Source organism: Amblyomma americanum, chromosome 3, assembly GCF_052857255.1.
Source record: "Amblyomma americanum isolate KBUSLIRL-KWMA chromosome 3, ASM5285725v1, whole genome shotgun sequence".
Classification (NCBI taxonomy): domain Eukaryota; kingdom Metazoa; phylum Arthropoda; class Arachnida; order Ixodida; family Ixodidae; genus Amblyomma; species Amblyomma americanum.
In genome coordinates, this window is record NC_135499.1 from 218,045,468 (window position 1) to 218,061,255 (window position 15,788).

General features: G+C 42.7%; 1 protein-coding gene across 1 annotated transcript in view; it reads right to left on the reverse strand.

The window, feature by feature from the left end:
* Positions 1-2,942: 2,942 nt before the first annotated feature.
* Positions 2,943-15,788, reverse strand: part of LOC144126086 (diacylglycerol kinase delta) — a 126,202-nt gene continuing 113,356 nt past the window's right edge. The window contains exons 28-29 of the mRNA XM_077660013.1: positions 11,638-12,123; positions 2,943-11,153 (exon numbers count right to left, since the gene is read on the reverse strand). Coding sequence (XP_077516139.1) covers positions 11,058-11,153; positions 11,638-12,123 — 582 coding nt within the window. The 3' untranslated portion in view covers positions 2,943-11,057. The remainder of the gene's footprint in view (positions 11,154-11,637; positions 12,124-15,788) is intronic.

A 15,788-nucleotide genomic window follows, 5' to 3' on the forward strand; every position in this document is an offset into this window, starting at 1 on the left:
TTTTTCTTAACCGATAAATGCTGATTTGCCCCCTTACTGCTGTCCAGATATTTGCTTGTCAATTTTCTAGTTCGCTTTCTCCATTTCGTGTCAACATTCTTTATATATAGGTATCTGAAAACTTTCCTAGCCCACCGCTTTTCCTCCATCCTTCTCAATCGTTCCTCAAATGCTATCTTACTGCTAGCCTCTCTGCTCTCGAAAGACGCCCATCCCATATCCCCCTGTACCCCCTGATTTGGTGTATTGCCATGTGCTCCCAAAGCTAACCTCCCTACTCCCCGTTGCCTAATTTCCAGCCTTGCTTGAACATCTGGCCTCATATACACAGGACCGCATTCCCGAAGGTCAGGCTAGGGACCATCACCCCTTTCCAGATCCCTCTTACCACCTCATACCTATTGTAATTCCACAGTGCCCTATTTTTCATGACAGCTGCATTCCTACTAGCTTTATTCATTACATATTTTTCATGCTCTGTCAGATACTCAACACTGTTATTTATCCACACTCCAAGATACTTGTACTCATTCACTACTTTTAGCACGAACTCCTGTATTCTATGCTCGCCGCCCTCTTCATTAAATATCATGACTGCAGATTTTTCCTTACTATGCTTGAAGCCTAATCTATCTCCCTCTGTACTGCATATGTCTAACAACTTCTGCAGGTCAACGTTGTGCAGGTCTTCCTTGTTGTCAGCCATTATCACTATATCGTCCGCGTATATTAGTCCCGGTAATGTCTGTTTAATCAATTCCCCTTGCTTGAAAAAAGATAGGTTGAAGCCTAGTCCACTCCCCTCTAGCTTGGCCTCCAAACCTTGCAGGTACAACATGAACAACAAAGGGGACAGAGGACATCCTTGTCTAAGCCCCCGCTGTATCTCTACAGGCCCTGATACATTTTTTTCCCATTTTATGAGCACTCTGTTACCTCTATATATATCTTTTAAAAGATTAATTACTCCATTTTCCACATCCAATGTGCCCAATATGTCCCACAAATGCTCCTGAGTAACGTTGTCATAGGAGGCTCCCCTAATATCCAGAAATGCTAGCAATGCTAGCATGCTAGATGGCGCGCGACTGCAGCGCCTCCTAGTGTTTTTCGATGGACAACCGATGGCGTTTTTCGCCAGGAACACTAGCGCTTCCCGCTGGTCTCGTTCGGTCGCAGTGGAGCCGTGCGGGCACGCAGGAATCACGCGGTGAGCGGCGAACAACGCAGCGCACATCCAAAGCGCGTTCACCACGAAGCTTGCGGCTTGCCGCCCGTTCGTTCGGCGCGGAAGCTATGCTGGCGTTCGTGACATCGGGTTTGTCGAGAACGATGTGCCGACGAACTACGACTGCAACTTGAGTCCCGCGCGTTTCGGCAAGGCGCTTGGCAGCGCTTCTACGTGGTTTGCCGCTCCGCGCGTCCGTTTCACCGTATACGTAGCAGAGCGATCTGTCTAACGGGCAAGGCGTCGCGCCGAACGGGCGATGGTGTTCCGTGGACTCCCTGGGAGTGCTGCAACACGCTGTGGCGTTCCATTTTTTAAAACAAAATTTCAAATGTTTTTCGAAAATAAAGTTTATTTTCCGAAAAAATTTGAGGAGATTCGTAAAATCGTAAGTACATTTTATGGAAAATTCGGAAGAATTGGCAGGTGTGCAATAGGGGTCGCCACCCTTACAAGTGAATATATTCTATATCAAGCAGTATCGAAGCACCCAACTGCATTTCTTCTGTGGCCAATTTGAAGAGGTCCTTGCTCGTCTGTGCCGCCGCCACTCTTGGTCACATCCTAAGCGCATTAATCAGCTCTCGCTGATTAATCTCCACGTATGTTTGATTTTTTATATTTATTTTATTTGCATGTTTGGTTATTTGACCAATCCATTGTCCTTGTTAAATGAAAATCCTCAGGGACTTCTTACGGACCTCCCTTGGGTGCAAAAAGTGCAGACAAAAGGATATACGAGGGTTGTTTGCAAGAGTTTCTCCACACTTCCTGGATATCCCATCCACGTTCTTTCAAGAATTTGCAGGACATCCTTTAGATCTGTGTTGTCATTGGGCAAAGCAAGCATTTACAATGGAGACCCATATCTTAAGAAAGCTGCGGTGTCTTCAGTTCTTGTCACTCAACAAAATTTTAGTTAAGTTTTTAGTCTGCCCAAAGGTTCAAAAGTTGGCTGTATAATTCTAACAAATGAATTATATCGAGAAGAAAAAAAGTTTCAGCTTGTGCCGTGCGACTGACAAAAATACTCGTTTACCGTTATAGAGGAAACACATTATTAAAAAATATTTTACAATTTTTGCTCACACTATGTAGTATGTCACATAGAACAAACCATACAAGCAGATATATAATGCAGTAAAACTTGGTCGGTCGCTATGCTGACGACGCATGCTCAGGACATTTTTAACGTGCCATGTGGAGCTGTTACAACGCCGCACGCCTCCTATCATGAATAACTGACAGATATGGCAGCTATTTCTTGAAAATGAAGTGCGCATCGAAGCTAAGACAATGGCAGGCTCCTGTCTAGAAGGGAAAGAATGGAAGCTGATTTGGACAAAGATACATGTCGATAGAACTAGAGCCGGTGACATCCCACAGCCCCCGCATATGAGGCAGATGCTCTAGCCATTAGGCCACCGCTGCAGTGAATTATGTTCCAGCTCTGTGCCCAAAGTAATTTGCACCCAGCCCACCGCGCCTAGAATCAGAAATCACACAGAAAATGTTCAGGTTTCGCAGTGAAGCATATGTTGTTTATTGCCACTAAACAACAAAGACCAATACATACACACAAAATTCAAGAAAAAAAAGCCAGATCATCTCGTAGGCATCATTGCATATGTACATGTGCACAACAGTCTGGAGGCGAGGACAGTGCTGCACTGCAACAGTGCGAGTCAACAATAACGGCACAGGGAAGAAAGGCTGAGTTGTGGACATCCTTTATTTATCCCAAGAAGCATGATAAGAGGGGAAGGAATGTGCCTTACATGTATGACCCGGACTGCTTAGGGTGTGCGTGTGTGACGATCATGTGACGAATCTCTACGCGCACAAACACACACACACAAAAAGAAATACAAGGAGAAAAACGACGCACTCGTGCGTATAACCATCGAAAAAGTGTATACACTCACGTATCGGCCACAAGCCAGCGGGGAAACCACCCATAAAAGTTTGTATATGCAAGATCCCTGTATACAGTATAGTAGTAGCAGTACTGGTGGTAGCACTAGTAGTAGTAAGTAGCAGTATACAGTAGGTGTTGCCAGCTGGCGTGATTTCACGTGCCGGCCGAAGCGGTTTGTACTCTTCGCCAAGGGTGTTCCATGTAACAAATACTCAAAAAGGGCGTAATTTAGAACCCACTCAAAACGACCACCCATTCGCATTCGTATGCATGTGATGTGCTCAGGTGCGCACAGGTAAAGTAAACTATATATAATCATATCGCCCCGAAAACAAGACAGGGCAAGAGGCATGCACGTGCATGTTATACACTCCTACGATGCAACTTTAATCCTCATTTTTCTCGCATAAAACGCTGCATGGTAAACAAAAGAAACATCATACTTTTGTGAACAAAGCCTACGGAAGCGTATGCATGAGGCACAGTGCCAAAGGTGTAAAACCGCAAGCTAGTTATGCTGTCTAGGCAAAGATCACAATGCCCTCGTAAGGTTACAAAAAATGCCAAAGTAAATTTTTCATATTCGTATGTTATGTAATAAGGATAAAGGATATATCCGTCAAATAGACTTTCATGCGAATACTTTGGCGCAGGAAAAGCTTCAAATTTCCTAATAGTGTGCACTGTCAGTCAATGCAGTGCTTTATTTATCATCAGAAATTAAGCCTGCGAAAAAAAGACGAAGAAAATGCTGAAGGAGCCTATTATGAACTCGACAACCTTAAGATACTCTTTTTTACTCCCAATTTGGAAAAAAAAAAATCTGAGACACTAAAACAAGTGCCAAGAACAAGCATATTACTTTTGCACAGTAATTTATGTAAAGTGGAGTTTTCAAGCTGCATGTGACTAAACAGATAATGTGTTTGTATGCCTGGTCATCAGAGCATAGGAATGCATAGCAATCTGACAAACAGAGCTCGTTCATCATGGATAAAAGTAGCAAAAGGCGTCATTCTTATAATACAGCAAGAGATGCACCGTTAAGCTGAATGACAGCTAAACATCCTGGTTTGTTTTGTTTGAAGCAAAAACAAAAGTGCAATATAATACACCCTGTTGAAAGAGGGAATAATGCCACGGATGTCAGATCCAATAGCGTCCTCTAGTACATACTGCTCGTGGAGATGATGAAAAAAAAGTAGAGTGGGGAAAGGTATACAACCTCTCATCAGGCACGGCGGTCAATACTGTCGACATACAGCTTACTTCCCCATTAACTAGTTTATGGGGGAAGCAGCCACTCTTAACCCTATTTGCAGTACACATGACACTCAGAGGAGCTAAACAGCAGACTGTGTACAACCAATTAGAGGGCATAAAATACTGGAAAAAAAAATGCAAAAAAATGATAACTAAGAGAAATATTTTACTTGCAAGTTATAGTAGTTTTGCCGTTTAAAAAAAAAACACATTCTAATCTATGTACCTTTCAACTTTCTTTTCTTTTTTTCGCTTGTCTACACCCCTAGATGAAGCATTGTGATCTGAACAAGAGGTACCATGCTGCGCGATTGCTGGAATCTGTTAACAGTCATAAGAAATTTCTCTACAGAGAACAACATACGTTAATTGTTGGTGCTGTAGCAATCAGGAGTACATAGAATATGCAGCACGAGAGCTTAAATACCAGAAGTCGAAAGAAAAACAAGTGTGACAGATGAAAAGGATCAAGCACACTTCACACATGTGCCATCCATGGCGCTGGAGAGAGGTACAGTGATTATGCACCTTTTTGCAGTAATGAGGGCGATTTTGATGAGTTAACTCTGCACTCCGTTGCAATGAGTTACCAAGTCAAAGTTCTGTTAAAGTTCCCACATGGACTATTCAGAGATCTCAGAACAATACAAGAAAAGCACCGTAAACATAGTTATATACCAATTCAAACCACAATGATAGACTTCTTCGTAGCTGGTGCCAATAGCTGTTTAGCCATTTTAAATCTTTTTTTTCTTCTTTTATTAAGATGTGGCAACTGTAACACTTATACAAAACCTTGATTATCATTTCATGTTATTTAGTGGCATAGTCTGGGAGCTTTACTTTTAATAATTTTGGTCATCCCACCATAGTACTTGTCATGCCATGTAAGGGCAAACCGGAGTCTCGCACAAGTTATTCATTCCTTTGAAATGCATATTGAGACGACGGTGTGTCGGTATCCAGGCTTAATGTTTTGATCATGTCTTCCGTCTCATAAAAACATAGCCTCAATAAGAGTTATGGTCAACAGTGTATGCTGCAGACTCTCAGCATCAGATGGCACACCAGCGAATAAAATATGTGCTGCAAATATGCGTGATTAAAGATTCGAGCATGCTTTTTTTCCAGGCTGTCCTCAATGGCCAGCTGTACACGAGACTAGCACAACTGACACAAACAAATGAATGCTGAGGAGCCATGCCATTCATTTACACCGTGTACAGACAGATCTAAAGTAAACATGACATGAACCCACTGCCACTAGACAGTGATGTAGGCCAAAGCCCCTGCAGATGCATTACTTTATCTTTGATTGTTCTACTAGTTCCCAGCATGGTGCCCAGGCCAGTCACAATGCACAAAAATGCACATTTTCCAAACAACAAGGAAATCTGTTCCAGGACCCCGGAACAGATAGAGAAGGGGGTAGCAAAGAGAAATGCATCTGGCGGTTGTTATAGAGGTGCATATGTGATTCACCAGAAATACAAAACATGTACGTTCACACTAACAATTAATGGCACTCACTCAAACGCTGCTCTTGCTGCTGCATTATGTGCTTGTGTACGACCTGTGCCACACTTGATGTGGCAGCCAGAATTGTATAGTACCAGGACAATGTGGAGAAGACATAAGGGGACACACTGTATTGCTGGCAGAGGACTGTAAGGGCCCTTGCCAACCTAGAGGGAAAGGTATACACTGCCAAAGGCTCCACTTCATTAAATAACAGTGAAAAGTTGGGTGTTCCTGCTACAGGGGTTACAATACCTTGAAGGAACAACATCCAAACTGACCAATAACAAAAGTTATTGACTACAGGACAAATCCAGCATGTGGTCTAGTTTCTATGCGCAATAATTTAACACTTCAAGCCACGTTTAGAACTAATGAAATGTGAGCTTGCATCCTGAATGCAGAGGAATCAATGTCAGCAAGATGACGGAAAATGCAGATGTATTGATGACTTCAAAGGTATACCTTGACCAAATAGAAAGAGGACATGAAAGATGCTCTTTATGTTATACCACACTGTGTGATGGATGAGTAGATGTGCACCTTGTATTTTAACAATGGCACAAAACATTTTCAAATGTGTTTCAAATTAAACTCTTCTCAGTAGCTCAATTCCTTCAGTATATTTATCTTTTGATGATGTTAACATATTTAATAACTAAAAGTGAAAATTTAGCATTTTTGACAAACAACGTATCTTTATAACAAAGCAAATGCATTTTACACAAGAAGCAACAAGAAAGCTCCCAAAGGTTTGCAGTTAGACACATCAGTAAGACTTTTAGAAAGAACTACTACACTACACAATGATCTCAATACATGCACAGGTAACAAGAAACAACCTTTGTTCTCCTTGATAACTCATCAGTGCAAAACAGCAAGGATTTACTGCATCACTTTGTTCTATTTGCTTTCCTTCCATGCCTAGCATTCTGATGAGACAAAAAAAATGGCACAGCCAGAAAAAGGCACTGATTTCAAGGCATTTAGCCCAGCCAACCCACTAAAAAGCCACATAAAAGCGAAGATTTGTTTGGTCTTTGTCACAAGTTGCCTCTCGCAAGAAGGCGCTCTACCTACAGCTACACAAAAGTTTTCTACCTTTGTACCATAGTTACACTGCACATCTGCTGGTGCACAAGGAACAGCCTTCGATTGTAATATTTTCAGTGACCTTTCTCAGCTTCCTATCTCAAATCTCTCCAGACTGTAGCTTCGATTCACATAATCTTGATGCTCATAAACAGACCACGGGAGCTGAATCACTCTAAAGCTAAAACATAACTAAAGGAGAGATGGCAACATTTCTCAGGAGGCAGCAAGGGGACATAAAAAAAAGCTGTAAGTTTAAACACTGTGAACTGCTTAAGTTGAAGGTAAAATAAAATCTCGCTTTTTGTTCCTGAGAAATTTCTCCCTGCAAGCACACTGTGCACTTCTGGCCCACATAAAGCTCCAATGGTGTGTCATAAATACTTTCGGAACACAGAGCTAAAAAAAAAACTTGTATACCTAGCACCTCATGCCAAGAAAGTACGTTTGGCATATCAAACCGTTGCACACGGGTCGTAAGTGTGCGCTATTGGAGAAAACCTTAACCTGTAACTTACTCTTTTTTTTAAACACACAAGTTCCATTAAAATATAAAAATGCTGAACGTGGGGAATTGTAGTGTTTTCTAGTTTTTTCATCTGCATCAAAATATTTTATTTTAATTTCAAGCAGTGAAGATGACAAACTTTACTTAAAATGATAATCTCACTCGTAGCCTACTATTCATTGTTGCGCACATTAATAAACAATGACTTTATATGCACACTTAAGCCCTCAGCAGTTGATGGTGAGCTTGACAAATAGGGAGGCCTGCATCCAGCTAGTTTGGGGTGAACACACTCTATCATGAAATATTTCCTGCTACTTTTCAGTCATCTGAAAACACTGCATTCATAAGAGAAGTTTTCATATTCCATGATGTGCAAGTGAAAAATCAAAATAGTAATAGTATGTGATGCAACAAAACAATGAACTAGCTAAAAATCTAAAAGCTATTAATGAAATATAAGCAGCATACATTCTATTATAACCTATTGTAAAAAGTTACAAGAAGCAACCTTGGATCCACCAAGCCATTTGTGCACAACAGGCATTCTTATTGCAGGAGTGCATTTAAACACACTTAATAATCTCGTTGTAATATTTACAGATGTTGCTGCACATTTAAATACTGGTTTTGAATGCTGCCTTTTGCATAAGCAAGGCAGTGATGAAGAAAAATTATTTTTACACGTCTCACAAATCTCACTCAGCCAAGCGCTCATTGCATTGGATGTATACCCCCATAACAATATCACTGTATTGTTATAATCCCAATGATAGACAAATTATTCTAGCCAATGAACTGCATCATGAAGTGACCAAAATAAGCACAGCTGAAGCAAACTCACATACTTTCAGAAATTTCCACAACTCTGTTATGCATCACCCTGGTTCCCGTATTTTACCAGGATAACCAGCAACCTACTCCCACCATCCTTTTAAAACAGGCTGTGCCTAGCTGAGCTGAACTGCCAATCTGTGCTTGTCAAGGATTCTGCTCACGAGTGAAAATCTGAAAAACAGCACCAATCAGTGGAAGATCACTGAAAAGCAAGCTCTCAGGAGTGACAGAGGCTGAACCTCCCTGGGCAACACAAAAAAACTAAGAATACTCTCAGCACTGGCAGTCACACAAAAGAAGCCACTGCAGAGTACACAGTGGCCATCATGAGAACGAGTGGATGCACATGTGCAAGCGAGGTGAAGGTTTTTTGGGCTTGGTGTACATGTGGTGATGGTTAAATTACAGAGATACACATAAGTGCAGGTTGGCACAACTGGTATTGCTGGTATGTGCAGTATAAAAAGTTGCTGTACAGGGGAACAGACACCGGGAATGAGACACAGAAGTTTGTGCACATGGTCATGTGGGCATCAGAAAGTGCGGCCTTGACGGAGAGTAAAGACTGCAGCAAACACGCACGAGTGCACAAGAGAAACAGAACACTGGAAAGGAAATGCAGTTTTGCTTTCAAGTAGCATGCCAGAAGTGCTGACCCATCAGTCACTGCCTCAGCGGGAAGCTTGCCCCCAAAGTGATACGCACCCCCCCTAAATTTTGTTTTACAGCAGCAATACTGACTGAAGTGTCTTCTAAACAATAAAACAAAATTCTGCAAAACAACACCCTATACAGTATTCTACTTAATTTGAACTGACCTTTTTAAATATTGTCATTATATCCAGGGCCTCTTTGGTACCCTCTTAAAGCGTCTTTGATTGCTCAAAAAGTTGCTATTCCTGTACTGGCTGTCCAACTGTTATGTGCTATGATTAAGAAGACAGTAGTCATGAGGCTTCTAGGATGCCACAGACGAAACCCAGGCTACCAGTTTTCCACTTTAGTATACAGGTCTAAAGTGGATTACTGTACCATTTCCATTTGCAACAAGCTGTGCGGAGCAGAAACCAACTGCTACCATTTGAGGATAGGCTAATAAAGTAGCTCAAGTGGCCAGCTGCCTTCATCAGCGAAACAGTGTATCAGCTCTTCAAATCAGTGTCACTGAGCTGGCTTGAGTTATGTAACGTGCTCAGTAAATGCGCATTTGACAATTACTGAAACTTGGCTGAGACTGTTTTTGCAAGTTGCATGACACTCCTGTAAATAGACGAATAATTTTCGACAAAGTCTACACGTGAAACCCTCCCAAATTTAAGGCAATACTCATTTCCATGGGTCTACACACATCAGATGGTTCACTCATTTGAAATATATGCAAGTGCTTTTCGAGAACTTTTCAAACCATGTAAACGATGTTACATATATCCTGAGGGGTACGTAGCAATATGGTCTAATTCAGCATTAATGAGTTTAGAATTAAGATCACAGTAAAAATTGTGCTACATGCCATAAAAAAAGCAGATAGCATCAATGGAGCACAATTCTGAATTCAAATATATCCGAAGTATGTCTTGTAAAATTTTTGTCACATGTGACCTTACGCTATCAATGCTATTCAAAAGCCTGAAAATTTTCTTACTGCAAGCAGACAACAAACATAAAAGAAAGGATTTCAAGTAGTTACTTACAGTGCCTACCTTGAGGAACTTGGCGGTTAGAAGCAATAAACACACTATAGTGCTATAAAATATGTAAGAAGGCCCAATCTGAAAGGTTACTGAGTAGTTAATGTTCCTGCTGAGATATTATGCACCAATGCCTCAAATCAGGGCCCCCCAGCAAGCACTGTAACTTTAGAAATGTGCACACGCCTGCTTCAGAGCTTCTCCACTTGGCTTCTACAAAAATGCTACACTGGGAAGAGTTCAAGGTCAATGTAGGTCACCTTAGTTTAGTGAAGAGTTCAAGGTTAATGTAGGTCACCTTAGTTTAGTCACCCTTGTACTCCGTAAAGCATCACCAGAAGTACTCAAAATGGAATGAAAGCTACCAGCAAAGTGATTTAATGCCAGCTTAGACACAGAAGCTTGTGACGATGTCAGTTTTGCCCATCATTCACGTCAAGGCAGTGGCAGTTGGTGTCTGTGTGAAGCAAAGCTGGAGCTGCTGAAGCACAAATGTGCAATACAGTCCAATATGAAGGAGAACAAACTGATGGCACTCGAGAGCCAAAGCTATTTTTGCCAAGCTTGAAAATGTACCACAATATTCATTAATCTACAAGAAAGCTATTTGGAAAGTATAAGAAAAAAAAAAAGATGGCAGCCTTCACCCATATTCGGAGAATGGTCATTTCTTGCATGCCACCAGTGTGTTCTCTTTAATACTGGACCAGGCACCCCAGTTCTGCAGTCACTTTGGTGCACTGCCGAGTGATATCAATATGTACAGTGGCTCCAGCAACCAGCATTTCCATAGCATAATATGTGATGGAATGTCAGTTGATTGAAATAAAAAGATGGCAGGGCCTGCACGTACAGTGGCAGCTAGATTGTCCGGCCAGACTGGCACTGCATCTATGTTCCTGGTGGTCCCAATATTTCGGCAGCATGCGAGTCCTCCGATTTTCAATTTTTGTTCCATCACTGCCCACAAGAACGACTTCCATCTGCTGGCTGCCAAAACTCTTCTCACACAACTCCGTGATGCTTGGGTAAGGGCTTCTTCAGGTCTGCCACTGCCTGCAGGATTCGCTTGATGTGGCCGACTTTGGTGATTCCCAGCTCCTGCATAGTGTGCTGCTGTAAATGCTTTGCCCCTTGAGTGCTGATTGTACAGCATCCCGCAAGTTTTGCTGCACTTGGAGCCAGTATGCAACCGCTACTCGATGCAATACAGCGGAACAGTTTGATAGACTTAAGATGGAGTTACTCGATTGAAAACAATAAAAGAAGTCTGCACACTTGATATGTTTGTCATATCAGCATTAGCAAATATAGCAAATCTAAAAACCCATGTGAAAATCTGGCATGCCACAGGAGGACCAGACATGCTTTATATAGATATCTGTGAAGTAGGTCCTTTAAATGATTGGCTGATTATCTGGCTAATCATAATTCTATAAAAATAACAAAAAGAGGAAGAAAAAGAAACTTGCATTGTGCAGCTGAAAAAAAGCTTAACCCTGGTAAAATGCCAGTACAGCTTGCGGCATAATCCAATCCACAGTTACAGGTGAAAAGATGGCACACTGAGTAGGTCAGCACATACCTTGAGATCCCGCCTCTCGAGGCTTAGCAGTTCGGGCCCACGAATGTCATGCCGCAGGAAGTGCTCCTGGTACTCGCGCATCTGTATTTCTACCAGCCAGTTTGCCACTTGTTCTGCTGACCAGGAGGACACTCCTTGCTGGCAGCCCGCAGTGGCCGACTTTTCGGGAGATCCGTGTTGTGACAACTTTGCCGGTGACTTTGAGCTCGTCGCCGGTGACCTAGGTGCCAGTGTTGGCGACTTTGAGAGAGGGGGAGAAGCGGCAGACTCTGGTGTACCGCAGTGTGCCCCACTCTTGCAGGGAAGAAGACTGACGGGGCCTGCTGAACCATCGTCAGTAGTTCCGCCTCCACTACTGATTGAAAGTGACGGCTCAGTCCTGGCAGGTGGCTGCGTCACTGATGTGGAAGATGACGAAGACGAGGCAGTTGTCTTTGAACGCTTCAGCTTGAGCTTGAATAGACTTCGAGGGCGCTTATGTTCTTGCTGATGTGTGAAAAATGACAGGAGGCGAAAGATCGAAGTTAATCATAATCAGGCAATCATTGCTTCTTGCTTTGTAGGCTACTGGTCTATGCCATGGTTTACTAGTAGAGCAGTTTACAAGAGCCCACCTTGGAAATTACAACATGAAAAGATTATCAAACTGATCAATAGCAGACTGTACATGTGCGGTATTAACAAAGGGAGCATACTTCATTTGCAGAAACTGAGCTAAATCCTTGAATTACAAGCAAAGCTATAAATAAGAACGCACGGAGTTTCTGATCCACCTCAGCTGATGCTGTCTCCTCCTGTATGCTTATTCTGTGCAGGTAGTTTATTGGTTGCACATCGATCGGCACTGTTCAGCTGAGCATTGCAGCACAGCAAAACCATTGCAGCTCTCGTTCAGTGGCAAAAGTGACACCACTCACATGAAGCACTGCATTGGGGGATTGCAGGCAAGTGGGAAGCAAGCGCAAACATGGCAGAAAATTATGAAACAGCAAGCAGGAAAGGCACTATCAACAAGCAGTGCATGCCATGCCAAGGAGGGGAGGGGGCAATAGAAAGAGACTTTAGAGAGGGCACAAATGGCTCACCCAGATCAGCACAACGGGAGGAAAGCGCCTTATATACAATGGAAGACATAATGCAGCAAAGAGCTGTTGGTAAATTGAGGACACACATAAAGCAATTACTGTGTGACCCACCCCTTCAATGCTGCAAGGAATCCCTCAGCGGGCTTTAGTAAGGCTGTTGTTATGAGCACCCTAGGGTGTATGCTAGCTCATTAAGCTACATAGCATTCTAGTGCCCATTGCTGAAATTCATGCTACAACTACGGTCGGCTTTACACTGCAGCTAAAACATGAACACCAAGCAGGTTCCTTTGACAATGCCTAAATTGAGCAAGAAGTCAGATTCAATGTGTTTGTGCGATAAGCACAGCTTGTCACAACGTCCAAAAAAGCATACAGAAGGCTTCCGTTTCCTAGCGAAAAACTGCATTATAGCCAAATCACAAGGGCAACTAGCAAAGGCTGTTAAGAATGCCAAAGACAAAGTGAGTGAGAGAATGCAATATTACAATATTTGCAATAGGTCTTTGGGGCAATCTGCTCTACTGTGCCCGCCTGCATGCTACCCAAGCAGCTATGCTAAACAGCTAAGTATTACAGCTAAGTATATATAAAGATTCCAAACAAACAAAATAAAAACAGCACATAGTGTTCCTCAGCCTACACTGCCTGCTTAGCCCGTGCCAGGTTTCAATTATGATTTCAGATAAGCAGCAAACTTCCTAAACCAATATTTAGTGCAGTTTAGGTAGAAAGCACATACATAATTAAAGGGTTACTACTTGTTCAATATTTAGCCTAAATACACGAAAATAAAAATGAGCAACTCATTCAATTAAACTGTGCTATACAATAAACCTCGTAAACAGTCATATAAAAAGAAACATGCTATGCCTGAAAGGCTGACTGCCACATTGCAGTGCACAATTTTACATGGTACAAACTTACACCTAAAATGCTCTGGTGACACCTTAAATGTTTCCGAGGTACTACAAGCTGCCACAAGAAGGCTTAGGCTACTAAAAATGGACTATTAAAAAAAAGTGACCATAGTTTACTGTAGAGAAGCATCAAGAGAGAAATTATGTTGTGGTAAAAAATTGGTGTGGGCTGCCTATGTACTGGCTATTTGCTACAGTTCTCCATATGAGACAGCACACATGAAGAAGGTTTCAGCGACAGGTTAGAAAAAGAGGCAGTCAGCAATGCGTTTTTCTTAAGGCTGGCATCCCGTATATGTTTGGCACAATATGCACTGAACATGGGGTGGTCATCTCTGCTGTCCCACCCAGAATTCTGCACAAGGCATGTAAATGTGCACAAGCTGTAGCGAAGGAGCCATGACAAATTGTTTTAAGAACATAGAAGCAAACGGAAAGCAGTGATAATTAGCAGAACATGAAATGAATACTATGCATGATGACTGCCAGCCACTAACATTGTGTATTGCTGTGTTTCATTCAAGTGCACTTCTGTTGAGCTTGTTACCAGATGTATAGTGCAGGTAGTATAGAAAATATGAAAGGTACGGGTAAGATGCAGCAACTTTTTGCCTGAACCTGAGCAAGAGGATTTGCCCCTGCTCTCGTACTGCGTGCGCTGCTTGCACAGGGTCACTCATGCCACTGGGGCAGAAGCTGTGATATAAAAACTGCGGTGGATGTTAGGATGCCCTGGGGCCTCAGTGCGTTGATGACGGGCTGTCTCGGAGCAGACAGCCCATGTGCTGCCATTCGAAAGCAACACGATGGCGGCGGATCAGATATTGAAAGCTGCAATGCAAGAAGGAGGCGGGGCGATATACAACTGCAAGAGAAAGGAGACAGCCAACCTGACAACCACATCAAAACAACCCACCTGTCGCTGCCCCAAGAGAACAGTCCACTCTGGCTAACAAAATTTACACAACAAAATAGGCCAGCATGAAGGGCACATGGCACGACACTGAACAAGCAATGCAACCAGATATTTCGCAACAGCTTCAGCCTTCAGGCTGCCAGCTCCATGGAATACCGTCAAAAGAAGAGTGCCATGTCATCACTGGCGATTTCATTACTTCTCCACCAGCCGTTAATTGCCTCTTTATGCAGCAGGGCTCTCTACATGATTCTTCCACTTCATGGCACCAGATGCAGGTGCTCGAAGATAGAATATCACTAGAAATTTTAATACGGCAGCGCATGGTCAACTTTGGAATGAGATGCGCATCAGCTCCACAGGCATCAAACTAGTTTCTATGGGTACCATGGAAGAAAAAACTGCCCCTGGCTAGATATAAAGTGGCTCATGCCTTTGAAAATGCCGCCAAGTTTTAGCCGTGAAGTAATGAGAGAGCAGTGTCTCCATACTTTGAGGCTGCAGAGTTGGTTAAAGGCTCTGTGTGCACAATATTAAATGAATTGAATTATCAAAGAATTATTGTAAGCTCTGCGCCAATGCCCCACCATAATGGCTGCTTAAATTTCCTTGTCGGATGCAGTACTGATCAAGTTTTTAGGTTTATTTATCAACAATAAAAATATTAGTGAAAAATAATTTTTTTGCCTACATGTACAGTCAAATCTCGTTACAGCGAACCTCAGATTAACGATTTTTTCAGAATTACGAACATTTCGAAAATCCCCTTCCGAAGGCCTATGCTATCAATGTAAAAATTTTTCAGTACTACGAATTTCAAAATACCGAATAATTCAGAATAACGACTGCAATTTTCTCGCTGTCACTCAAGTTAAATACCTCATTACTACGAATTTACATCCACCGCAGAAAGAAAAGCGGCAATTTCGGAACCGATCGCGGGATGCGAGCAATACAAAGCGTGGCCTCAGGGATCCGCTCCGGCAGCGCTGCCGGAGGAAATCGCGGAGGCCGCGTCCGGGGAAACTAGCCAAATCCAAATCCAAACGTGCAAGTGGAATGCGTGACTAGGCCTGCTCTTTCTTACGCACTGAGCCTGCGGAGCGCCCGCGCCGTTCTTTGTTTCGTTGAGGACGTGTTGATATTCGGCTGCCGCGCTATCACTCTGCCGTTCGGACGACGATGAATTCTGCGGAGGCCACCAGAAAGAAGCGGAAGCAGTTTTCGCTG